The 26,152-nt window shown below is 42.8% G+C and overlaps 2 protein-coding genes across 2 annotated transcripts in view; one reads left to right on the top strand and one right to left on the bottom strand.

The window, feature by feature from the left end:
- hs2st1b (heparan sulfate 2-O-sulfotransferase 1b) overlaps nucleotides 1–25,872 on the bottom strand; it is a 164,744-nt gene extending 138,872 nt beyond the window's left edge. The window contains exon 1 of the mRNA XM_052130914.1: nucleotides 25,473–25,872. Coding sequence (XP_051986874.1) covers nucleotides 25,473–25,596 — 124 coding nt within the window. The 5' untranslated portion in view covers nucleotides 25,597–25,872. The remainder of the gene's footprint in view (nucleotides 1–25,472) is intronic.
- Nucleotides 582–2,072, top strand: LOC127646931 (uncharacterized). The gene is made up of 2 exons (XM_052130915.1): nucleotides 582–706; nucleotides 815–2,072. Exon 2 carries the CDS (start codon nucleotides 1,020–1,022, stop codon nucleotides 1,953–1,955), a length of 936 nt encoding a protein of 311 aa, XP_051986875.1. The 5' UTR covers nucleotides 582–706; nucleotides 815–1,019; the 3' UTR covers nucleotides 1,956–2,072.
- Nucleotides 25,873–26,152: the final 280 nt, after the last annotated feature.

Raw genomic sequence — 26,152 nt, 5'->3', positions numbered from 1 at the left:
TCATTAACCAATTATTTTGAGACATGAGTTCCAGAAAAGAGCCAAAAAGGAAACAGAATTTTTTGTTAGAAGAACGCAAAAACATTTGTTAGCCTTCATTATATTCACTCTCATTATCTGAATAAATGATGCATTAAAAGTGACTAAGGCTAAAATTCTGCCAAACATCTCCTTTTGTGTTTCGCTTAGACGTGTGTTTGGTGTGTGTGCGCGCTATATTTGTGTTGACTTGTCCCATAGTAGTCGCTGATAGAATTGTTAGACTTGTTTAAACTTGTCACGTAGGATTCGTTGCTAGATTTGCTTAGACTTCGGGTTGGTTATCCTGTGTGTGTGTAAAACTATCGTCGTTTTAGTGTCTGCAAACAGTGCTTCACTGGTTTCAGAGTATTATTTATTGCTAAGTGCAGCATAATTTATTTGCGCTGTACAGAAGTTGCGTTTGTTCCCGCAAGCAACCCTGAGTTTCGGTTTCGGTGACCACGTGACTAGCTTTGTTGTGATAAGTAGCATTAAGGCGTGGCTGCTTTTTTCCACTGAACGGCTCGTAAAAGTGGTTATTTATTGGACTTAATGCTGACGCGGAAGCGGCAGCGGAAGTGGTGGCCCTCATGTGAAGACCTACTTGGGTAAAGACCAGCGAGTCTACCTGTGCGAGTCCACCGAGCAAGGACACTGACAAGGCTCCACTCACCAAAGCACTTAAGTATTTTTCTATTCTATCTCTTTTATTATTTTACTTATATATACATACTATCATGTCTAGTTCACTAATAACACATGCCTTCAAGCACATCCCTGTTATCTGTTGTAGACCGTTCACAAGATACAGATGCAAGACAAAACGCAACCCACACAACCTACGGCCGCTTTGCACATCAACACCTGCTCCACTCTCGTTCTCAGTGGGACTCTGGAACTGCCAGTCTGCTGTGAACAAAGCTGCCTTCATTCCAGCTTTCGCCACGCAGTCCACCCTCAGCATCCTGGCACTGACAGAGACATGGATACGTTTTTAGATGTTGTTGTCATCTATCGCCCCCCCAGGTCAGCTGACAAGCTTTCTTGAGGAATTGGATGTCCTGCTGTCCTCCTTGCCAGAGGATGGCAGGCCACTTGTGGTTCTTGGTGATTTCAACATACACCAGGACAAACCCCAGGCCATTGAACTGAATACTCTTCTGGCCTCATTTGACTTGGAAAGACTACACACCACAGCAACTCACAGGTCGGGCAACCAGCTGGACCTCATTTTTACACGTAACTGTGCCACCTCTAATATTCTTGTTACACCTTTACATGTTTCTGATCACTACTTTGTTCAATTCAACATGATTCTCCCATCCATTGTAAAACCGACCCCACCTTTGGTTTCCATTCGCCGTAACCTCCGTTCCCTATCACCCTCTCTCCTTTCCACTGATGTCTCTGCCTCTCTTCCCACAATAAATGTATTTTCCATGCTTGATGTGAACACTGCCACAGACACACTTAGCTCTACTTTAACAACCTGTCTAGACAACATCTGTCCTCTCTCCTCTAGACCAGCACGGACTACACCACCCAGCCCCTGGCTGTCTGATGTCCTTCGTGAACATCAGACTGATCTCAGGGCAGCTGAGAGGAGATGGCGGAAATCTAAAGATCCAGCTGATCTAGGTAAATATCAGCTTCTGCTCGCAACTTTTTCAAATAACTTTAAAACTGCAAAAACTTCATATTACCAGACCAAGATCAACAGCACCACAGACACTCGTAGCTTGTTTAGAACATTTAACACACTTCTCTGCCCTCCCCCTCCCCCACCTGACACATCATTGACAGCAGATATATTCGCCACATTTTTTACTGATAAGGTTACAGCCATACAATCAGCAATACATTCACAGCACCACACCCTGTCAAACACCTGGCTCCTGTATGCAACTCTTCTTTCCCTATGTTCTCTCCTTTAACTGACACTGAGGTCTCTAAACTCCTCCTCTCCAACCACCCCACAACCTGTTCCCTTGACCCCATTCCATCACACCTTCTCCAGGCCATCTCTCCGTCCATCCTACCGGCACTTACACACATAATTAACACATCCCTTCTTGCAGGCACTTTTCCCACTACATTTAAGCAGGCTCGAGTAACCCCACTGCTGAAAAAACCTGCACTTAATCCCACACAGATAGAACACTACAGACCAGTCTCTCTCATCCCATTCATGGCAAAAACACTTGAAAGGGCAGTTTTCAATCAGATCTCCGCCTATCTCTCACAGAACAAGCTGCTGGATGACAATCAGTCGGGCTTCAAAAGTGGACACTCCACTGAGACTGCCCTGCTGTCTGTCATCGAAGTCGCTGAGACAGGCGAGAGCTGAATCGAGATCATCCGTTCTGATTTTGCTGGACCTTTCTGCTGCCTTTGACACAGTCAACCATCAGATCCTACTCTCCACCCTCTCTAAACTGGGTATCACTGGAACTGTGCATGACTGGTTCAACTCTTATCTCTCAGAAAGTTCCTTTGAGGTAGCATGGAGAGGGGAAGTATCCAAGCCACACAAGTTACTTACTGGGGTACCTCAGGGATCAGTGCTTGGGCCACTTCTCTTCTCCATATACACAACATCACTGGGACCCATCATCCAGTCACATGGTTTCTCTTACCACTGCTACGCTGATGACACGCAACTCTACTTGTCTTTCCAGCCCAACGACACCACAGTGACTGTTCGAATCGCTGCCTGTCTGGCAGACATCTCGGCCTGGATGAAGGAACACCACCTTCAGCTCAACCCTGCCAAGACCGAACTCCTTGTCTTTCCAGCCAACCCGGCTGTTGAACACAAAATCACCGTGCAGCTGGGTCCAACTACAGTTTCGCCTTCCAAAACGGTCAGAAATCTAGGGGTAACCATTGATGATGAGCTAAATTTCACAGACCACATTTCAAAAACTGCAAGATCTTGTAGATTTACACTCTACAATATCAGGAAGATAAGACCCTTCCTCTCTGTACATGCCACACAACTGCTCGTTCAGTCCCTTGTCATAACTAGACTGGACTACTGTAACGCTCTCATTGCAGGCCTTCCTGCATGTGCTATTAGACCTCTCCAAATGATCCAGAATGCAGCAGCACGTCTGGTCTTTAATGAACCTAAGAGAGCACATGTTACACCACTCTTTGTCTCTCTCCACTGGCTGCCAGTTCATGCACGTTTTAAATTCAAGGCCCTGATGCTGGCATATAAAACAGTCACTGGGTCTGCTCCAGCATACCTAAAAACATTTATGCAGAGCTACGTTCCCACCAGAAGCCTGCGGTCGGCTAAGGAACGTCGCCTTGTCGTACCAAAACAAAGAGGCACCAAAACACTTTCCCGGACTTTCAGTTTCATCATACCACGGTGGTGGAATGACCTTCCCAACTCGATCCGGGAAGCTAACTCACTCTCTATCTTCAAAAAACGGCTAAAAACACATCTTTTCCAAAAGCACTTAACCGGTCAATAAAAAAAATAAAAAATAAAAAAAATAAATAAATATTTACATTTCTTGTTGCACTTAAATCTGTTTTGTATACTATTATGATGATAGTGAAACTTTGTAATATGGCACTTTTTGTACCACTGTCTCCCTAAGATGATTCGCTGATGTTCTTCCTCTTTTGTAAGTCGCTTTGGATAAAAGCGTCTGCCAAATGAATAAATGTAAATGTAAATGTGTTTCACTGAAGAAAGAAAGGCTACTGGTTTGGCACAACAAAAGGGTGAGACAATGATTACAAATGTTCATTTTGGCAGCATTGGTAGTGAGATTATCATAATAACTTATGATTGCATGGAAAAATCACTTCATTTAGGTCATGTCACATCCACTGCTCTTTTGAAGCCCTTGACTTTTTGTATTTGGGTTAAGTGGGTCATTGCACTTACAGTTGGTATAGAAAAAACTGCATCAATATTGAGGAATAAACTGAGAAATGAACATGACAGAGACACACTGTGGTCTCCTATAGGCAGGATGTTGGGTTTGAATGTCAGTGATATCAGGCTTAGGTAGGCCTTAAGAGAAATGTAATTGCTTGTGTGCAGGTGAACAAAGTGTGGCCAACTTCTAAACCAATTTAGCAGTTCCCATGGAAATGGAGTACCAGCGGGTTGCAGGATAATGGAATTGACCCATGCATGTATTTTTTTTTCTGATTGATGCCTGAAAGCAATTTGTGAAAAGCTGAATGATTTCTTGTTGTAGAAATCCTGCTATCACAGGTAATCAGAAATTGTTAAGAGTAACTTCATTTCGAATAACTCATTTCAATTTTAGGTTTAGTGTTCCAGATATTGTAACAGTCTCATTTAATAATTAAAAATTATCATTTCTGAGTTAACTACTCCTTTGTAATATGGCTTTTAGTTAGGACATCTACAAATTGTTTTGCTTATAAATGTTTCTATACAAATTAATTGAAATTGTTTTAATTAAAAAATGTTTTTTAATTTATCTTTAAAAAATAAAAAATCCATATGTTGTGTCACTTCACATTAAATCCCAAAGGCACTGTTTTGCCAGTAAGTGTATTTATATGACAAAAAAGCAAAGCAGACAAAAAATTATTGCACTGTCATCAGCTAGACCGGTTCTGCATCTAGTCAAACAACATGAAGTCCACTTTGAAATTCTCAGAGTATGGCATGAATAATAGGCAAACGGAAAACAGGTGCTGCGGTAATGACAAACAGAATAAATCACTCCATTTAAAAGTCATCAGAGCAAGGTCTCCAATTTAGAGAGCTCTGCTACTAGCCACTCAGCCCTGGGCGTACAGGTAACAAGTTTGTCCCTCTGTCCTGCAAGAGATTTCAGTGGATGGCATGGGAAATGATCACCTGCTAACAGGGACATCCAATCTATACATCTGTTAACAGTTAATCATGAACACTGCAGACCTTTCTCAATTTTTTATAACACAATGTTTGCTGAGATATGTGAAAAAGACTGTCTATTATAACAGTATTAATCTGTGCCTTAAAAGGTACACTTAAGTGATTTTTTTATAACTAAACTTTTAAAAAGAAAGAAATGAATTGTATTGGAAAACAAATACAGCTTTGCACATGTGACAAGCGTGAGGAAGTGCAATCGAGCTTAAAATCTGAAGATGGCAGAGTTCCATTTGGGTCTGTTCTCACACCAAACTGATCGTAACGCTTTAGAAGACACAGGTTAAAACAATGAAGTCTTGTGGATTAAATTTATGCTGCATTTTTTTCCTTATTGGAGCTTGGAAGTGCTGAACCCTATAGACTTGCATTGTTAGGATATACAGTGATCTAACTTTTGGGAGAGTGAGATACTTTTCAAAATTTTGGTTGAGTATATATAATGTGTGATTGAAGAGCAGACTGACAGCTTTAACTTTATTTACATCCAAATGGGGTGAACGGTTTAGGAATTACAGCACGTTTTATACACCGACTCCATTTTCAGGTGCTCAAAAGTAACATAACTAACATAATCATAAATAAAATTAAATATTCTTAATAATTGGTTAAAAATCCTTTGCAGTGAATGATTGTCTGAAGTCAGGAACCCATAGACATCATCAAATTCTGGGTTTCCTTCCTAGTGATGCTTTGCCAGGCCGATACTGCAGTCTTATGATCCTGCTTGTAAGTGGGTCTTTCTGCTTTCAGTTTTGTCTTCAGCAAGTGAACTGCATGTTCAATTGGGTTGAGGTTGGGTGACTGACATAGCTATTGAAGAATATTCCACTTCATTGCCTTGAAAAGCTTTTTGATTGCTTTCATAGTATGTTTTGGGTCACAGTCCATCAATACTGTGAAGCGCAGTCCTTTCAGTTTTGCAGAATTTGGCTGAATCTTTGAATCTTAGCAGATGCCCTGAACACTTCAGCATTCATCCTGCTGCTTTGTCAGCAGTCATAACAACAAAAACTAGTGGAAACTAGGGTTTCCGTTAGCCGGTAATTAAAAGTTTTGACCGTTAAAATATCCTACTGTCCGACAAATTCAAACATTGTCAGAGACAACATCCAGTGAAAATATAAGCATGATGTGTAAACAACCACTTTTATTGATTCCACAAGTGTAGTGTGATGCCATGCATTGATAATCGTGCTTTATGCCATGGAGGTTTAAACTTTCCCAAAGCTTGTGAAGTCCTTATCCACGACTATCCAGCATAATAACTTAAAGAGCAACATGCAGGTTGAATTTATAACTGAATTAATACTTTATATTGTCTGCAGAGGTCTTTTAAAAACACATATGTAGAAATTACTAATGAAATCTCATTTGATGTAGAGATTTTGATGAAAATGTGCTAGGTTCTGGAATATGCCTTTCCCGCTATCAACGCGTCATATGACGTAGGGCGAGGCAAACAAAAGAGCTCGCGGTCAGCTCTCATTGTGGGTGTTGATGTAGTTAGAGCAGTAGTGAGAGACAGAAAGTTTTAGAGAAGCCATAATGGTAAATTATTGTGTTTGTGCTGGTTGCACGAATTCCAGCCTGTCAGGACATCGTGTCCATCATTTTCCTTCTAGAAAAAACAAGGCTTTTCGGTCTTGAGTGCGTTTTGTGCAGGTGAAGAGAGCAGACTTCACTGCCGCGTCTGTTACCACACACTCGGTCGCTTGTGGCGCACATTTCACTCCGGAGAATTATCGACCTGGAGATTTGTTGGAGTCTCGGATGGGATTTCGGAGTAAGGACCACGTGAGGCTGATTACTGATGCTGTTCCCTCGGTGCACTCGATGGAATCAAGTCCACCGTCAAAGTGTACACCGGATTTTGGCGCGGGCTGGACTGGAGGACAAAGTGCTAACGTTAGCAGACATTCTGTGCAACGAAACGAGGACTTAACAGAGTAAGTCTTACTTTTAATAATTTTAACTCTTAATTTGCTCATAATTATAGGCCTGTGGGCCATCATAGGCATGTTCGTCCACACCGGAGAACTCGGTTTCTTCATTCGCATCCATTGTAACCTGAGCTTGAACTTGACCAGACTCCCTCGCCCATCGTCACTTCCGGTTAGTGCTTTATAGACGCGGAAGTTATTTTATCACAATTTATCTCAAAATATCGTTAATGGCTAAATATATATTACTCCAGTTCAGAAAATCTAGTTGTTTTATCATCAACATACACTATGCTATATAGGGGTGTCCAACCTGCATGTTGCTCTTTAAGCAGCCTTATTCTTGTCTTGCTTGCCCGCTGTGAAGTTTCTCACTTCAGAATTCCATTATAACATTGTTTTGCTGTCTGCTGGAGAGAAGTACTCCAGGCTAATGTGAATTTCAAGTTGTAGAGAAACCTGGACATATTTGACTTTTGTGCGATGAAAAATAGGATGAAAATAGTTGTAAAAATAAAAACCAAGAAAAATAGGCAAGGTAAGTAGCCAAGAGAAATTATATGACATAACCAAACAATTTGTTTAGTTTACTTTTGCCCCATTGCTGATTTTTTTTTATTAGTAGTATTATTATTGTTGTTAGACGTTAAGTTCATGATGGCCTTTTTTTTTCTTTAAGAAAAAGCAGTTATAATGAACAAACATTTATAGCTCAGGTGACTTGAATATGTTATAAATTAGCCTGTATTGCATTATTATGTATAGTCCATGGCATTTACATTGCAAAACACGTTGGTCGGCACCAAAATGTCCTTTAGTGATCAAGTTCCATTGGCAGCCATGCATGCCCATGCAATAACACTGAATACACCATGTTTCACAGCTGATGTGGTATGCTTCGATCAGGGGCCACTCCTTCCCTTTTCAATACTCTTCTCTTCCCATGATTCTGGAACAGGTTCATCTTCATTTTATCTGTCCAATGAAAAGTGTTCCAGAACTTGGCAGGCTTTTTTCTGACAGTCTAATCTGACTTTCCTATTCTTGAGGCTTACCAGTGGTTTGCACCTTGTGGGAAACCCTCTGTATTTCCATTCATGAAATCTTCTCTTGATTGCAGACTTTGACAATGATACACCCACATCATGTTGTGTTCTTGACTTGGCTTGAAGTTGTGAAGTGTTTTTTCTTCACCAAGAAAATAATTTTGTGATCCTCCACCGCAGTTGTCTTCCATGGTTGTCCGGGCCTTCTGGTGTTGCTGAGCTCAACAGTGTGTTCTTTCTTTTTAAGAATGTACTAAATTGTTAATTTGGCCACTCCTAAGATTTCTGCTATCTCTCTGATGGATTTCTTTTGTTTTTGTTTTTTTGGGGGGTTTTTCAGCCCAATGATGACCAGCTTTACCTGCATTAACAGCTCTTTGGACCTAATTATGACAGTTTACAACAACAGCTTCCAAATGCAAATTCCACAATTTGGAATCAGCTCCAGAATTTTCAACAGCTTTATTAATGAAATAAACTTGGAACAGTTTGGCCATAAAACAGCTACTCAGTCGATTGTCCCATTACTTTTGAGCACCTGAAAATGGGGGTCTGAGTATCAATCATGCTGTATATCCTAAGCCGTTCACCCAATTTGGATGTAAATAACTTCAAATAAAGCCGACAGTCTGCACTTCAATCACATATTCATTGCTTCATTTCAAATGCATTGTGGTGGCTTACAGAGCCAAAATTATGAAAAGAATTCCACTGTCTCAATACTTATGGAGGGCACTATATTTACATAATTTCTCCATCAAAATATCTGTTTGTGTTCCACAGAAGAAATAAAGTCATACGAGTTTAAGACAGCATAAGCGTGAGTAAATTATAAAAGAATTATAATATTTGGGTGAATTACTTCTTTCACAAAGAAGTGTTATCCATTTGTTGTATTTGTATAGGCCTGTTATTTTGCAGCACCCAGATTATTTCTTTCACAATTCAATTCAGATTTCAATGTATTATTGCCATGGTGCTGTAGATTCAGAACACACCTGTATAGGCCACATAGAAGTGGAACACTAGAGAGATGTAACAGGTATGTAAGTGTCTCTTTTCACCATGCAGCTGGTAGATACACAAATAATTTTTGCTTTATCTGTCTATCTTGTCAAATGTGCTTCATTATGACTAATAAGTGAGCACCACGATATGAAAGGTGGCAAAATAGATTTCTATGTTGACAACTTTGATGATTAGCCTATAAACATAAGCGATAGTTTTATCACGTCACTTGTTCACGGAGATGTGGTATTATGCCATTTGCATGACAAATTAACAGGTTTAAAAGGTTCATCTGTAGCATCTTATGTTCAGTAACTTCGCGACAAAGCGTTTACTCCGTGCACTCACACTAAACTCAACAAGCACTCAATGCGCCGCTTACAGCTGTACAAAGAGAAAGAGGTAGAGAATGACATGACAGAGCTGATTTACTCGTGCAGCTTCTCGAATTATAGTTTGATACAAAAACAAGATTATTGATTTAATTTTAACTGAAGTGATTGGTTTACTAATTCACGGTTACATTTAATGCAGAGTTTACACTACACGATTTTAGGCACGATTTTCACTCACACTCAGCCCAAAATCGTCAGCAAATTAGAGCTCACGTCTGTGAGTGACGAACGCAATGCATGAATTATCAAAGACATGATCTGAGAGAAGCACCGACATGTCGCCAATGTCAGCGAGATATCTACAATGTTAAATATTTGGACCTGTCTTCTATTCCAAATCGCGCTATGTGAAATGTGTTTTGACTGAATACAACTGCAGCGTTGACCTACAGCCAATGAGAGAGCATGAAACGGTGCACAGGTTTCAGTGGGAAGAGTCATGATGTACCTGCAGTCTCATGTAAGCCATGTAAGTCTCAGAAGAAAGGGCCGAAGAAATGGAGGAAAAATTTGTGGAACATTGGCAGGAGCACCAGTGCCTATTTGATGTGTCATCTAGGGATGCACCATACCACTTTTTCTCTTCCGATTCGATTTCGATATCTGAAATCTCAGTATTGGCTGATACCGATCCGATACCAGTGTTGTTTTTTTGAATAATCATTACATTATTGTGTGGAACTAATTGGGACTACTATTTAATATGTAAAGAAACACAAACATCTACCTACACATTATTTGAATATAAATGTATGGCTTATTAAGAAAATCTTTATTGCTAAATAGTATACTGGATAATGTAGCAGCAACATTTTTTTTTTTTTTACTTGCATCTTTACTTTTGTTCAATTTGGTTGTAAGACATCAGTCAACTTTTCATTCACACTAGGGTTGTGCCGATGGACGATATCATCGTCCATCGTGATGGCTGACCAACATCACGATGTAGAGCCACCATCGTGATGCCACGCCCCCTTTTGCGAGTCTTGCTAGTGTGACTCACTAATCCTAGTCTCTTCTATAGTTAACCTAAAAATTTGCAGGGATTGCTCTGTAAATTAAATTGAGAATATAACTAATGCATATATGCTATTTAAAATACTGTAGTATGCCAGAGACGTGACGTGTTAGTCTGTGAAAATACCGTGTCAGGCCGGCTACACAAATATTGATCTTGACATTGTTAGCTTCTTGTCTTTTTTTTTTTTTACATGTCTTACACTGTACATTTAGATTAAAATATTTTATGTTGTAGGCTATAAGAAAATAGCCTTTATTAATTAATTATTAGTAGTTGTAGTGTCTCAGAAAATCTTGCTCATTGTCACATAGCTCTTGTATACACTGAAGCGGCAGTTTAAGATAAACCCAGACCAGCAAACGTCAAATAACTTTTGTCTGGTTAATACTTCTAAAGAAAAATTTCCTTGGCCATAAATCCATAATGTCAAATCAAATGAAAGAAACAAGGTGAATATGAATAACACACATTTATTAAAACATAGAAGAACAACAATTAAAGAACAGGAAAACGGGTACAACACTCAGACCGAAACTCGGCATTAACATTTCACTTATAATTAGCAGCACAATTAACTTCAGCACAGGCTACAAAATAAATTATGTTATTGAAATATTGTAAAGTGGTCATATGAACTACACAAATGAACGTTTAAAAAATAATATGCAAAATCAAATAGCTCCGCAACGGATGGCGAAAAATGCGTAAAGAAGTCTAATATCTTTCACCATAGACCATGTTTAAATTTCGATGTTTCTGGACAGAAATACTAACATATTCACTTTATCTGGTTTTAATAAGCTGCGGATTGGAGTAACTACACTACCCCACTGTGCTGAAGACCCGCTCTGATGGAGTACTTGTAGCACATATGCACAGATATTTCCGTGCTAATCTTGCCATGAACGGAAACCTTTTGTCGTTCGTTTTCCACCAAGTCAGCGGGTCCTCTTCCCCATCAATGGCCATTTCCTGCAGGTACATGGTCATTTCTGCCTCGACCTTTTGCTCATCAGTGAGTAAAATAACGAAATTATAGTTTTTAAGTGGAAAATAGTATTTATGTAAAGAGATATATTAAAATAAATAGTGCACAACTCTTCTAAAGTGAAAGCTAAAAAAAAAATGCTTCACGTGTCGTGCAACCTCTTGATAAAGTGCCGACGAGTCATTACTTGGGTTAGTAATATAACGAAATTATAATTTTTCATATAATTTTTGACAATTATATGAAATTATATAATCCCCCCCCCAACGATATCATCGTCCATCGTGATGTTTTACTGTCAACATCGTCAACTGCCAATTTAGGGGACATCGCCTAACCCTAATTCACACAGTTATTTTTTGGAACCCACTCAACATAAATATTATTATAATTTGTAAACAAATGATGATAATAATAATACATTATATTAGTAATATATAGTATAAGAGTCTCTTTCTTCCTCACTGCCATCAGCGCTCACACTCCCTTGAGTTCTGATAACACGCACCAGTATATCATTAGTGGCTAATCAAGGACTGCATTTATACCCCGCTTTCACACACACCATCTCATCGATAGTAAAATGGTCTGGAGTCTCAGAGATACTATGTCAAACATATCTGTGTCTTCATTATTGCCTGCTAGTATCATAAGCATGTTGTGAGTTATCTGTTCATCATGTCTATACCCTGTCTGGATATTACTCACCTGCTGTTTGCCACTCTGCTCAACTAGATTTACTCACTATGTTTACATCATCTGTTCCAATCATCTGTTCAATAAGCCCTGCTACTGAGTCTCTCAGTGACACCTTTAACTTTTAAACCCTCACGCTTTTATTATGACATTCTAAACTCTCCAGGAATTCCTGTAAGTGTCTGTTTGAAGGCAAGTTCACAGTAGTTTATTACGCTTATTCAAATTCTGGTAAAAAATGCTCCTCCGGTGCTGTTCTAAAAGTATATAAGTGAACCTAACTATTGAGCATCTACATCTGAGATGATGTTCGTGTGAAACCACGTGAAAGCTAAAAATAGCCACGGGTGTGTGTGCAAACAGAACAGCGCCATTCACTAGAGCTGCACGTGCATTTAATATATTACAAAACACAACCTTTTGTGATTCACAGAGCTATTGCACGTCTTCAAGTGGCTTTGAATAAAATGAGTCATATGAACTACTTTAATTATTGACATTTTTTGAGCTTGACAGTAACAAACATGACTAACACACAGTATCTGATTTGGCTCAGGATCGTCAGACCGTTAACTGATCCATTTAAAAATGTCAGAATAGGAGCCGATACCCATCTAGATATCGGATCGGTGCATCCCTAGCATCAGAACTGTACCACAACCTGGTAGACAAAGAGAAGAGTTGGAGAGAAATTACCAATTCTCTTGGAAAGTCAGGTAAGCAAATAGGAAGATTTTTCAGTAAGAGGTAATTTTTCATATTGTAACCAATAAAATATATAATTAAAAACATACACATCATATTCTGAAATGCATAACGTATGATCATGCATTTGTTTTCGTATCTCGTATCACTTCTCGCGTGTGCTCTTTTGTGAAATTTAAAGTCATCGGAGATTCCTCAATAGTGAAATATTTTGTAATGTGTTCAACCCTGTCACCGATTCCTCTTGTAATTTGAAAAAACTACGACTTCCATCCCAAGACAGACAATTGTTTAATATGAACGGCACCACAATCCGATGTCTTTGAAAGTCGTGAAGTGTGTAGGAGGCATAAGAGAGAATAGAAGTGTGCTGGAATTCCCCTCATTTTCAATGTGTAACTTGCAGGAATTATTAAAATTGTGCACAATACCCAAATCCCATGTTGAATTTCAGTCCCTGGCTGAAATACTTTCCACTGATATGTTCTTTATTTTAATATAGAGAACAAAAATTACACACTTCACATTTAATGAGATCAGAGCAAAGCTTCCTTAATGTATAAGTCAATATCCCTTCACACAAACAAAACAAATATATCTCATTTCATGCTTATAAAAATAGTCTCTCAATATTTTGGTAGGCCACATGTCTACAATGCATTATATCATGACTCGCAAATGCATTTCTAACAATCCCATGAGGCAAACTATAAACTACAGAATGTTGGAGTGATTATGTTGTAAAAAAGTCTCATTCATCTTTTTGCCAATAGAATGACATTAATATAATTCTACTATGTGCAACATGGGCTTATGAAAGCAGGGCTATCTCTTGTTACTCTGCATATATGTTTCTGCTTATTTCTCTTTAGGAGCTGCACAGCTGGTAGCTGAATAATAAAAAAAACGATTCTGTATAATCCACAGCACAAGAACAAACCCCATAAGAGGTCTGTTGGCAGTAGCTGAACACTAGATTTATAGCTTGACAGTGATGCTTGTAACTTAGTGGAGTGGGAGGCAAAGCTGAGGGCTTTATCCATCTTCTAATGAACCATGTCATGTGGGAAAACCTAATAAGAATAGTGTAAAGTCTATAAATTCAAAGTCTGCACAGGGCAAATCAGATTTCACTCCTAATTCCTGGCATCCTAACCCTCAACAAAAGTCCATCACAGGGCAAGAAAGGCTGCATTTCTTTCAATGTAATTAACTTTTCACTTGACAGACTTATGATTAATATTTCCACATCCATAATGCAAAAACTTTGCTAAATGCTAAATATGGCAGCATAATGAGAACTGGTAACAGAGAGTGGCATGTTTATTAATTCATTGATTTTTTAAGTGTGTGTGTGTGTGTGTGATGTCACTATACATAAATGCTGCCTGTCGTCAGGTTTTTTTTTTGCTTATTGAGAGAGGGCTGTCCTTTTATCAAATCAATTTAGTGTGCTTGATTAAAAAAATAACATGCTAAAAAATGTAAGCAATTAATCATGCCCCCGGAACGTATTACAAGATAGGCCTATTCCTACCATCAGAGCAACTCAAGCTTAAAACATGACCATCATGTTTTTACGAGTTCCAATCAGTAGGGGAAGGGAAGCGCAACCTCATCTGTTCAGGCAACAAACCACGTTACTAGAAGCATACAGCACAAGTAGGGGTGCAACTCAAGATTATTTTGATAATCGATTAATCTACGATTATTCGACGATTATTGCAAAGATTAATCATTAGCTCTTAACCGATTATTCAGCTTGTGGCCCAACGTAATAGGTTGGATTAAACGTGCTTACTAATAATCAAGAGGACAAAATCATCTTTCCTCAAAATTCCTCTAAATGACATTCACTGAATTAATGGGAAAAAAATACTTTGTTTAATTCAGTAAAGAAATTCACTACAAAAAAAAATCCTATTCTTATCAAGTTTTTTGTCTTGTTTTACATTTAAAATAGTCTAAAAAAACTAAATACATTTACTTGAGAAGCAACATATAAGAGATTTAGCTTTAAGAGAATGTATGTTAAATATAAGTGTATTTTGTATACAAGAGTATTTTTTCACTTGGTTATAAGTGCAGCAAAGACAAAATATACTTATATTCATGATCTATTCTCTAAAAACAAGTATAGGTATCTTATATGCTGTTCTCGATGCATGTTATAAGCTAAACTACCTTTTTTGCATCAACATCCGAGATGTTGCTTGTGTGTTGCGCTAACATATGCTCTGAGAGCTGAAAACATCAATGCATCATGATAACTCATGGGTGCTATATGAGTGAGCGTCATTAGCGTGCATTCACTGAAACGGGCTGTGCATGCTGACTTTATATTTAGATATAAAACGCATCCATTTGCAATTCACAAAGCTATCATTTGTCTTCAAGAGACTTTGAATAAAGTGCACAAGTCATATGAACTACTTTAATGGTACTTTTATTGCTCTTTTATGTAATTTTTAGAGCTTGACAGTAAGAACCATTACTAACAGACAGCTTTGAATAGGGCTTATCAGACCTACACCTGATCCGGTTAAAAACATCAGTATCGAAGTCGATACCGATCCAGGTATCGGATCGGTGCATCCCTATTTATGGCGCAACTCAACCTAAGAGTGGCATAAAGTCACCCAACAGCAATGTGAAAGACGCATGAAAGCTGTGATGGAAAATCAGGGTTATTCCACCAAATATTGATTTCTGAACTCTTCCAAAGTTAAAACATTAGTATTATGTTGTTTAAAACGAATACGAACATGTTCTCTTACGAGAGGTTCTCCCGTATTGCGTAAGCTAGCTTACACTACGGGAAAGATTAATCTTTTCTGAGATATTGAAGCCAAAAAATTATCCTTAATTTTGTATCCATTGTCAACGCAGTGCGGCAGCTGCAAACCTTGAGCGGGCTAGCTAGCGAGCTCATTGGTTGCTCTGCGGCAACTGCTGCAGCCTATAGACGAGCTTGGGCGACCTCGCATCCAACAAGAGGCGTCCGCGCGCTCACTGCATCAAAGCCCGCCAAAAAGGGCGTGACTAGAGTGCATATAAGCGTAGTTCGTAGGCTGGAACCCTGATTTTCATCTCTTCAGCGAAGCTCTTCGCATCACTGAACCGGAAGCCGCGTCGCCGTTCGAGGGGCATCAAGCAAGCGTGGACAGCGCTCGAAGAAGCCGGCCGTCTTCGCCACCTTCAGCCGTCCTGCGAGCTACGCCATCCGGCGACGTATCCTTTTTAAAAGCAAGCTAGTTCTTAAAGAACTTCACAAAAGAGTACGAGCGTCTTTTTTAAGATGCCTCGCTCCACTTGCGCCTCATGCCGTGCTCCTCTCAGCACATAGACCGCCACATCATCTGCGCTCTCTGCCTGGGACTGGGGCATGCAGAGCTCGCCCTCGCCGAAGGCGGATGCGATCTCTGCGAGGAGCTGTCGATGTCGACCCTGCGGGCTCGATTCGAAGCGCTCAGGACCGAAGCCGCCGCGCCGCCTTCCGTTCAGCCGCGCAGAAAAAAGCGCCGCTCTCAAAGGCTGCCGGAAACAATGGTAGAAGCGACTGCCTCGCCGGAGCCCATCCCTCGAGCATCGCCTTCACCCTCCCCGCCCACCCGGGACGCGCAGTTGCCGCCGAGTGGCTGCTCTGCTGCCATCTCGGACGAAGAAGCGGAGGATAAGGGCTGTTCCATCATGGCTTCGGACAGCCTCATATGCCTCCTCCTCGGCCCAGGAATCCAGCAGGACCCGCGCCGGAGTCGAAGGGGAACTAACACGCCTCCTCACACAGGCCGTCGACCGCCTCGGGCTCGAGTGGTCACCGCCCCTTGAGCAGGCACCCAACAGACTTGACGGCTGCTTTCTACAGAGCCGCCGCCGCGCAGCACCCGCTACCCGGGCCGCTCCCTTCCTGCCGGAACTCCACGCCGAGCTTTCCAAATCATGGAACGCGCCCTTTCTCGGCCAGGGTCCGATCCCACGTCTCCACCTCTCTTGCTTCGGTGGACGGCGCCACTGAGAAGGGCTACGCTTCCATCCCTCCGGTCGAGGATGCGGTAGCAGCACACCTTTGCCCGCCCTCCGCGAGATGGCGGTCTAAACCAGTGCTCCCGTCTAAGGCCTACAGAACAACTTCCGCCTGTGTTGGCCGCGCCTATTCCGCCGCCGGCCAAGCTGCATCTGCTCTGCACTCTATGGCCGTCCTACAGATCCTCCAAGTGGATCTTCTGCGGGAGTGGGATGAGGAAAGCAGGCATCCAGAGGCGGTTGCAGACATACGGAGTGCTACGGACCTCGCCCTCCGCGCTACCAAAGCTGCAGCCCAAGCTATAGGGAAGTGCATGGCCGCGCTGACTGTGACCGAGAGACATCTGTGGCTAACGTTAGCCGACATGGGAGAAGCAGAGCGCTCTACGTTCCTCAACGCACCGCTCTCTCCATCCGGTCTCTTCGGCTCCGCGGTGAGTGGTATCATTGACCGGTTTTCAGAGGTCCAAAAAGCCACACAAGCCATGAATCTCTTTCTGCCTCGTCGCATTAGCTCCTCTGCAGGCCGCCCACGTGAGCCTCCTGCACGAGCCTCTTCACAGCGCCCAGCTCAACAAAGCCAGACTTCTCAGCGTCGACAGGGCAGCCACCCTCGATCGCGCTCAGACAGCCGCCGCAGACCGCCGCCCCCCCGCGGGCCTCGGACTAGAATTGCGCTGAAACCTGAACAACCGAAGTCCTCCTAGCTTTGTTGACAAAACGACGGATCAGTCCCGCTGCGGCCGGACCACCGTCAAAGCTCCGCCCCCTGTCAGCCCCCTTCCTTCAGGCTACTACAGTGGTAGATTCAGCAGCCAACAAGCCGGTGTTAACGCCCGCTTGCCTGCGCTCAAACGCCGTTTTCACGGTGACCCAAATAAATCTGGTAAAGAGCAAGCATGCCATATGTGTAGAAAATGTGCCCACAACCCAGTGTTCACCCCTACACACAAGCATTACACATCCCGTGTCCATACCAGAGAGCAAACATGTCTTATGTGTAGAAAATGTGCCCACAATCCAGTGTTCACCCCTACACACAAGCATTACACATCCGTGGCCCTATCACGGCACACTCACATAAAGCGGTTACGAACCACTCGAGTGTTAGGGTTAATAAACGCACCCACGAATCCGTGCGCGCGCCCATTCTCTGGCCGCTCTGTCACACGACCAGCCTTATGTGTAGAAATGTGCCCACAATCCAGTGTTCACCTCTACACACAAGCATTACACGTTCCGTGTCCCCATCAGAGCACACTCAAAAGCGGTTACGAACCACTCAAGTGTTAGAGTCAATAAATGCGCTCACGAATACGTGCCCATTCTCTGCCCGCTCTGTCACACGGCCAGCAAACACTTCTCTGTATGTAAGTCCCGTGCCCGTGACTATGCTTGCGTATCACTTAACAGACGTGACTCTTTCCCCATTCACCTCAATCGGAAGTCACTCACAGAACAGCCTGTCCATGCTGTCTGCGAGCAGTCCAGCATAAGCACAGTAAGCGCGCTCACACATTCTGTTCAGCACGCTGTGTGCGGCAATCAGAGCGATTTGGCCACTCACCCTCTAACATTACGCTTCAAAGCGTGGGAAGATATTCCAGGGATATCCGAATGGGTGTTAAGCACAATAAAACAGGGCTATTTGCTACAGTTCGATCGCCGTCCTCCTCGCTTCAGAGCTGCTCGAAACTACTGTGAACACGGAAGCAGCGTGCATGCTTCGCTCAGAAATAGCAAACCTTCTGTGCAAAAGGGCCATAGAGAGAGTGCCGCCTCCCCTGAGCTGAGTCAGGGTTCTACAGCCGCTATTTTCTTGTCCCCAAGAAAGACAGCTGCCTCAGACCAATATTAGATCTCAGGGTTTTGAACAAAGCGCTTGCAAAAAGACCGCTCAAAATGCTTACAACCAGCAAACTCCTCGCGCATGTGCGCTAGGGGGACTGGTTTATTTATCTCGATCTGAAAGATGCATACTTTCAGATTCAGATAAATCCCTGTCACAGGCCATTCTTGAGATTCGCCTTCGACGGCCAGGTTTATCAATACACCGTCCTTCCGCTCGGCCTGTCCTTAGCACCTCGTACTTTCACGAAGTGCATGGACGCTGGCGCCGCACCCCTGCGGAGTCAGGGTTTGCGAATTCTGAACTATTTGGACGATTGGCTGATTTTGGCACAATCACATACGGAGCTTCTGTCTCACAGGACAGTTCTCCTCAGTCATCTGAACAGTTTGGGCCTTGCAGTCAATTGGACCAAGAGCTCACTACAGCCCAGTCAGACAATTTCCTTCCTTGGAATAGAACTAGACTCAGTGGCAATGACGGCTCGCTTATCTACACAGCGCACGACTGTGTGCAGCTGACTAGCCACGTCATTTCAGATGAACAGCCTCACACCTCTGAAGAAGTTTCAGAGAGTGCTAGGCTACATGGCCTCAGCCGCAGCAGTACTTCAACTGGGTTTACTGCGCATGCCCGCTTCAGCATTGGCTAAACACCCGCGTCTCGCCGGGCTTGGGCCACAGGCCGCCAGCCAATCAGAGTGACTCAGACCTGCATTTCAGCTCTGCAGCCCTGGACAGTGGCCGAGTGGTATCAGCGGGAGTGATGATGGGAGCTGTATCTCGCGAAAGTCATCTCGACAGACGCGCCCAACACGGGTTGGGGCGCGGTCTGCGAGGGCTCTCCGGTTTTTGGCCTATGGTCAGTTCAGGAAATGCTCCTTCACATAAATTGTCTGGAAATGATAGCGGTCGAGCACGCCGCGGCGCTTCCTCCCGATCATTCAGGGTCACCACGCCCTGGTCCGCCGGACAACAGGTCTGTGGTATCCTATCTAAACCGCCAGGGCGGTGTCAGATCCAGGAACCTCTTCCATCTGCCGAAACGCATACTGAGTTGGTTCCAGCGCCACCTGCGCCGCTGAGGGCGACGCGACGTGCCAGGCCACCTGAACGACGGCCCAGACAGACTGTCCAGAGACAATATTCCCCAGGGGAATGGTCCCCGCACGCTCAAACAGTCCAGACGTTATGCCGCATATTCGGCAGAGCAGAGATAGACCTCTTTGCATCAGAAGAGAACTCTCACTGCCCAATATTTTTCTCGAAAGCGAGGACGCGCTGGCCCAGGACTGGCCCAACCGCCCGCTTTACGCCTTCCCTCCCGCCTCGCTATTGCCACAGGTAATGCAGAGGATCAGGGAAACACGCCACTCGGTGCTCCTCATAGCCCCGCGCTGGGAGAATCAAACATGGTTCCCGGAGCTTACGCAGCTGTCACTGACAGCGCCGTGGCCCATCCCAGTGAGAGCAGATCTCCTCTCGCAAGCTTGCGGAACGATCTGGCATCCCCACCCAGAGCGCTGGGCGCTACACGCGTGGGTGATCAATGACTACCCGTTGCTTTGCCAGAAGGAGTAATAAACACCATCATACATGCTAGAGCCCCCTCCACGAGAAGACTATGCGTCAAAATGGTCTGTGTTTTCAAAATGGTGCACCGACAGAGACCTGGACCCACGGACATGTGGGGTGTCGCCGCTGCTCGTGTTTTACAAGAGCTGCTGGATAAGGGCAGATCCCCATCCACGCTCAAAGTGTACGTGGCGGCCGTCGCGGCGTTCGCTGAACCCCTGCACGGCCAGTCACAGGGTAAAAACGAGCTGGTCATCCGCTTCCTCAGGGGAGCTAGAAGGATGAACCCTCCGCGCCCCCCATCGGTTCCTATCTGGGACCTTTCTATAGTTCTCGGAGCTATGAAAGCCCCCCCTTTCGAACTGCTTCAACCCGTGGATGTGAAACACCTCTCACTTAAAACCATTTTTCTAACTGCCCTATCATCAGTTAAACGGGTGGGAGACCTTCACGCGCTGTCAGCGCTGCGTGTCTTGAGTTTGGACCAAGTGACTCCAAGGTCATTTTAAAGCCTAGACACGGCTACGTCCCCAAGGTGGTCGGTACTCCTTTCAGAGCACAGATCATTTCCTTGTCGGCGCTACCAGCATCTGATAGCGAACGCGACGCCAATCTCCTTTGCCCAGTCAGAGCACTGAGATTGTATACTGCGCGCTCCGCATCTTTCAGAAGCTCCGAGCAGCTTTTCGTTTCGCTCGAGGGCGCACCAAAGGTCTCGCCGCCTCGAAACAGACACTGTCCAGATGGATAGTGGACGCTATTGCTGCCGCGTACGGCGTCAAAAGACCTACCATGCCCGCTAGGCATTAAGGCTCACTCCACTACAGGCATGGCCTCCTCGTGGGCATGGTCCAGCGGGATTTCCATTCACGACATATGTGTGGCAGCGGGCTGGGCTTCCCCCTCCACCTTTGTCAGATTTTACAATCTGGAAGTACCCGCTCTGCAGGTTAAACTGCTAGCGGTTTAATACGCTACAGCTCCCCTGGTGAGCTGCATTAATGGGACACAGTCCACACAGACCGGCACCGCCGCTCTGTCTATGTGCTTATGTACTACACACACACTGTCCCGCACTCTTGCCGGCCAAATATTAATTCCCCACTCACAAGGGCTCCCCCGGGTCCCCCTTAATTCCCTGGGGCTCATGCAGTGGATGCCTGGCACGCACGGCGTTGACAAAGGGTTCCCGTAGCGTAAGCTAGCTTACGCAATATGAGAGAACCTCTCGTAAGAGAACGAATCGGTTACTAACGTAACCTCGGTTCTCTCTAGATGAGGGAACGAGTATTGCGTAACCGGCCGTGCTCGCGCCACGAGCGATTTTTCACTTCATTCAATGAAAACCAGGGTTCCAGCCTACGAACTACGCTTATATGCACTCTAGTCACGCCCTTTTTTGGCGGGCTTTGATGCAGTGAGCACGCGGATGCCCCTCATTGGATGCGAGTTCGCCCAAGCTCGTCTATAGGCTACAGCAGTTGCCGCAGAGCAACCAATGAGCTCGCTAGCTAGCCCGCTCAAGGTCTGAAGCTGCTGCACTGCGTTGACAATGGATACAAAATTAAGGATAATTTTTTGGCTTCAATATCTCAGACAAGATGAATCTTTCCCGTAGCGTAAGCTAGCTTACGCAATACTCGTTCCCTCATCTAGAGAGAACCGAGGTTACGTTAGTAACCGATTCGTTTTCTTTGCATTATTTGAGGTCTGAAAACACCTTTTTTGTTATTTTGACCAGTTGTCAATTTCTGCAACTAAATGCTCTAAATGACAATATTTGATTTGGCATTTGGGAGAAATGTTGTCAGTACTTGATAGAAAACAAACATTTTAATTTTACTCAAACACATACCTATAAATAGTAAATACAGAGAAACTGATCATTTTGCAGTGGTCTCTTAATTTGTTTCCAGAGCTGTATATCCTGGTGATGATATAAAGTGTCAATGACATTCAAAAGCATTAAATATGCTTCTCATCTGACACACACATCTGTATTTCAAGTGAATGGGGCGCATGCTATTTCTAAAGCGCGCAAGTGCGCGTAGACCCAGTAGGCTTCGAGATATTTCTGCTCCAGAGACAGAAGAGGGCAGAGCAGGATCACTCTCGCTACTCAATTTTTGACCCAGTAAAAACCATAATGGAGAAAGACATCTCCATAGAACAGGGGCCGGTTGCATAAAACTGTTTTAGACTAGTCTTACTAGTTAGTCGTCTAAAATGTTGGTCTTAATTTTTTCAGTCAGTTGCATAAAAACTTAGATCAGTCTAATTAAAGACCAAAATGTAAGACAGCACACCTCAGGCTAACTTTTGTTTACATTCCATTTTGCCATTGAAAATAACCGTCCGCTGAGCCAGTGGGGGCTGAAAGGGGCTTGAGTTGAGACTTGGTTGAAAACTTTGACTTCAAAAATGGTAACAAAATGTTGTGTTTTTAATTGTTTGGGTTAAATCACTAAATGTGTTCATTAAAATACATTTTGAAGCATTGTAGTCCTCTAATAAGCAAATATTCTCAGCGAATAAAAAATGTATTGAGCGTCCACTGTCAGCCATTTTTTTTAAGCTGTTCAGGGTCTCATTTTTCCCACAATGTAATGCAAATTAGACTGTCTTACTAAAGACAACTGTGAGCTTGTTTTATGCAACAGGCTTTCTATGGCGTCTTTAGCTAGTCAAACTAATTGTTAGATGCAGTCTTAAGTTAATGGCTATGTTTATGCAACCGGCCCCAGGACGACTCCCAAACAAGTCATGAAAATGAAGAGGAGCTTGTTATTAAAACAGATGCGACATCTGTGGTGTGGGTTCACATAAGCCGACACAGAGCAGAAAAATTTAATGTACAAACTTGTCACAAGACGATAATCACAAGTAGTCGTAATACAAGCAATTTGTTTTACCACCTCAATTTTTTGCAAGAAGTGTTTATATTTATTTGTTAAGTATTTTCAGATTTTTTTAACTAAGCGTATTATTTGCTTTGTGAAAATCTAAATAAAATAATAATATTGGTTAACAACATAGATTGAAATGTGGCATAATGTGAAATTTAGCTATTTCGTAAGGTTGATTTTTAAAAACAGGTTGTATTTTTAAATTTGTTTTTTTCTTTGAATATAAGCCTATTTGTCTGGTTACAAATTATATAAGAATTATGTGACGAGGAGGGCACAGCCGGCGCTGAATCAACTGATCACCGGGAGAGCGAGATAAATGGGAGCTGGAGATGCCAGTTCGAGAGAGAGATGTACGCGGCCGCATTGCATGTGTGTCTGTGTTTGCTTTATGTTGTTTTAAGTTTGAGTTTGAGTTTTGACATTAAACTTACATTTACCATTCAGCTGCTTTCAGCCTCTTCCTTGCCCATCCATATACTGTTATAAAGGAGGGAGGAGGGATGCACTGTTGCGGAATCCTCACTGCTGCCATCCGCCAGGGTAGCAGACAAGGCAATCTCTCTCTCAAACTGGCGTCTCCGGCTCCCCTTTATCTTGCTCACAGCCTGGCCACACACTCCTCATCACAAAGTATATTTAATTTATAAAGAATGTAATTCACTGACTGGTTTTTAAGGCATTACAATATTGTTATTTAATATATTAAATTACTATATTGTGATATATATATATATTGTTATCGTGATATAAGATTTGTCATATAGCCCACCCCTACGGCTCATTAGTGTCATTAGTTCGGGAAATGGAAAACGCTGAGCACACTTTGTGTTTTGCACTGTTGATTTGAAAGAACCAGCTCATTAGTATTGTTCATTCGGGAATCCAAAAACATTGGGCATGCTCTGTGTTTCATCCTGCAGATTTAAAAGAACCAGCTAATAAGAGTCATTCGTTCGACAATTAGACAACACTGGGCGAGCTGTGTGTTTTGTGCAGTATATTCAAAAGAGCCAGCTCATTAGAGTCCTTTGTTCAGGAATTGGAAAACACTGGGCATGCTGTGTTTCATGCTGCAGACTCGAAAGACACCAGCCCATCTGGCACAAACAATCATGCCATGGTCCAAATCACTAAGATCACATTTTCCCCATTGATTGTTTATCTGAATATTAACTGAGGCTCCTGACCTGTATCTGCATGATTTTATGCACTGCTGCCACACGGTTAGCTGATTACATAATCGCATGGATGATTGTTGGTGCCAGACATGCTGGTTTGAGTATTACTGTAACTGCTGATCTCCTGGGATTTTCACATGAAACAGTCTCTAGAATTTACTCAGAATGATGCCAAAAACAAAAAACATCCAGTGAGGGGCAGTTCTGTGGATGGAAATGCCTCGTTGATAGAGGTCAACAAAGAATTGCCAGAATGGTTCGAACTGACAAAGTCTACGGTAACTCAGATAACCGCTCTGTACAATTGAGGTAAGAAGAATACCATCTCAGATTGCTATTCTGACATGCGGGTTGGTTCTGTTTTGGTGGCACGAGGGGGAACTACACAATATTAGGCAGGTGGTTTTAATGTTGTGGCTGATCAATGTATATTTGTTTTAAGAACTATACAAAACATGAATTCACTTGCCTTCTGCTGTGCTTTTTATTCAGTAAATTCTTTCAAAACACATATTGCAAATGTTTCAGGTACCAGTCACATTTACATTTTTTTTTGCAAACTTAATGCATAGTCTGACATGGTTGAGGTATATGTGACAGCAAAGCATCTAAGATTGCACATTCAGCTGTTCAAAGACTAAGTGTGGAGTCAGGATTAAGAAAATTCAGTCTTAAAGCTAAACTTCAACATGAGACAAGAAAGGACAAAACAAAACCTGCTTGAGCATCAATTAACCTTGTTCGCTTCTCTTCAACATATCTACCAATAAGCTATGTACATGTCTTACAAATGTAGTATTTAAGCATGTGTATTGCTGATTATAAACAAAGGCAGCTTGGTGATTAAAATCGGATCCTTTGCAACATACCCTGTGCTGGCATTCATTATCTGCATCAATGAAAAAATTATATTGATATACTGTAGTTTGTCATTTCTGATCGTGCAATGCAAATGCTCTCTGTAAATCAGGACGAAGAGTCTTGCAGTTGTGTTTTTTATATCTTGTAGAATGCAAGAAGAAACAGCAGCAGGCTGTGTCATAACCTGGTGAGCAGGATACCTAGACAGCATTTTGGCCATCATAGGCGCATTCCAATCGATGACCAAAAACTGTGGCTACAATCGAACAAGCCTATGATTGCCAAAACAGTTGTCTCTTTAGTAAGCTCAGTAGGTTTTGAGATACAGCTGCGGTCTTACCCAGCTTTGCCCGAGACTCGTCCAGCTTCTGAATCTGGTTCTCAATAAAAAGCATCGCCACTCCAAATGCCAGAACAGCCAGGAGCTGGAACTTGGGTGGCATCATGATCCTCAGGAGCCCCATCAAAGTATCAGATGCTTATCAACATGGCATGCTGTGAAATGTGATTAAGAAGCGTGGGTCGGTCCGTTACAGGAGCAGCAATATCGACTCCAGACAGATGATCTTGGTTATGCGCGGACTAAAAACACTGCAAAGTTAGAGATGTGGTAGCCGAATGCATCAGTGCAAACGCGGGCTTTCCCTCATCTGTTTGCAGACGGTGGTATTTTGCCAAAAGTCAGGACTGTTGACTGTTTGTTTAAGTTGTTGTAAATCTGAGCAGCTCCAATCGGCCAGTGATCTCCTGCGTCACTCAACACTGTGGTTATATTCCTCTGCGAGGCGAGTGGAACGGGAAAGTATGTGCTGCGCCATCTATCGCGTTGGAGATTGACAGAATTACGTTTTTTATTTATGTATTCTCAAAGAGATATGACCATTTACATGTCCATTTCCACTTACACGTCAATATACAAATTATATCAATTCACAAAAAAGTATTTAAAAAAGAAAAACAGTGTATGAGATAATAGCATAAGTAAAGTAAAAGCTTTACAGCTAGTGCAAGGAAGGACCA

The sequence above is a fragment of the Xyrauchen texanus genome, chromosome 7 (genome assembly GCF_025860055.1).
Source record: "Xyrauchen texanus isolate HMW12.3.18 chromosome 7, RBS_HiC_50CHRs, whole genome shotgun sequence".
Classification (NCBI taxonomy): domain Eukaryota; kingdom Metazoa; phylum Chordata; class Actinopteri; order Cypriniformes; family Catostomidae; genus Xyrauchen; species Xyrauchen texanus.
The sequence above is the reverse complement of the archived record's forward strand: the minus strand, read 5'-3'. Positions and strand labels throughout refer to the sequence as shown.

Coding starts and splice junctions, on each gene's coding strand:
- LOC127646931 (XM_052130915.1), top strand. CDS start 1,020: ATGTTGTTGTCATCTATCGCCCCCCCAGGTCAGCTGACAAGCTTTCTT.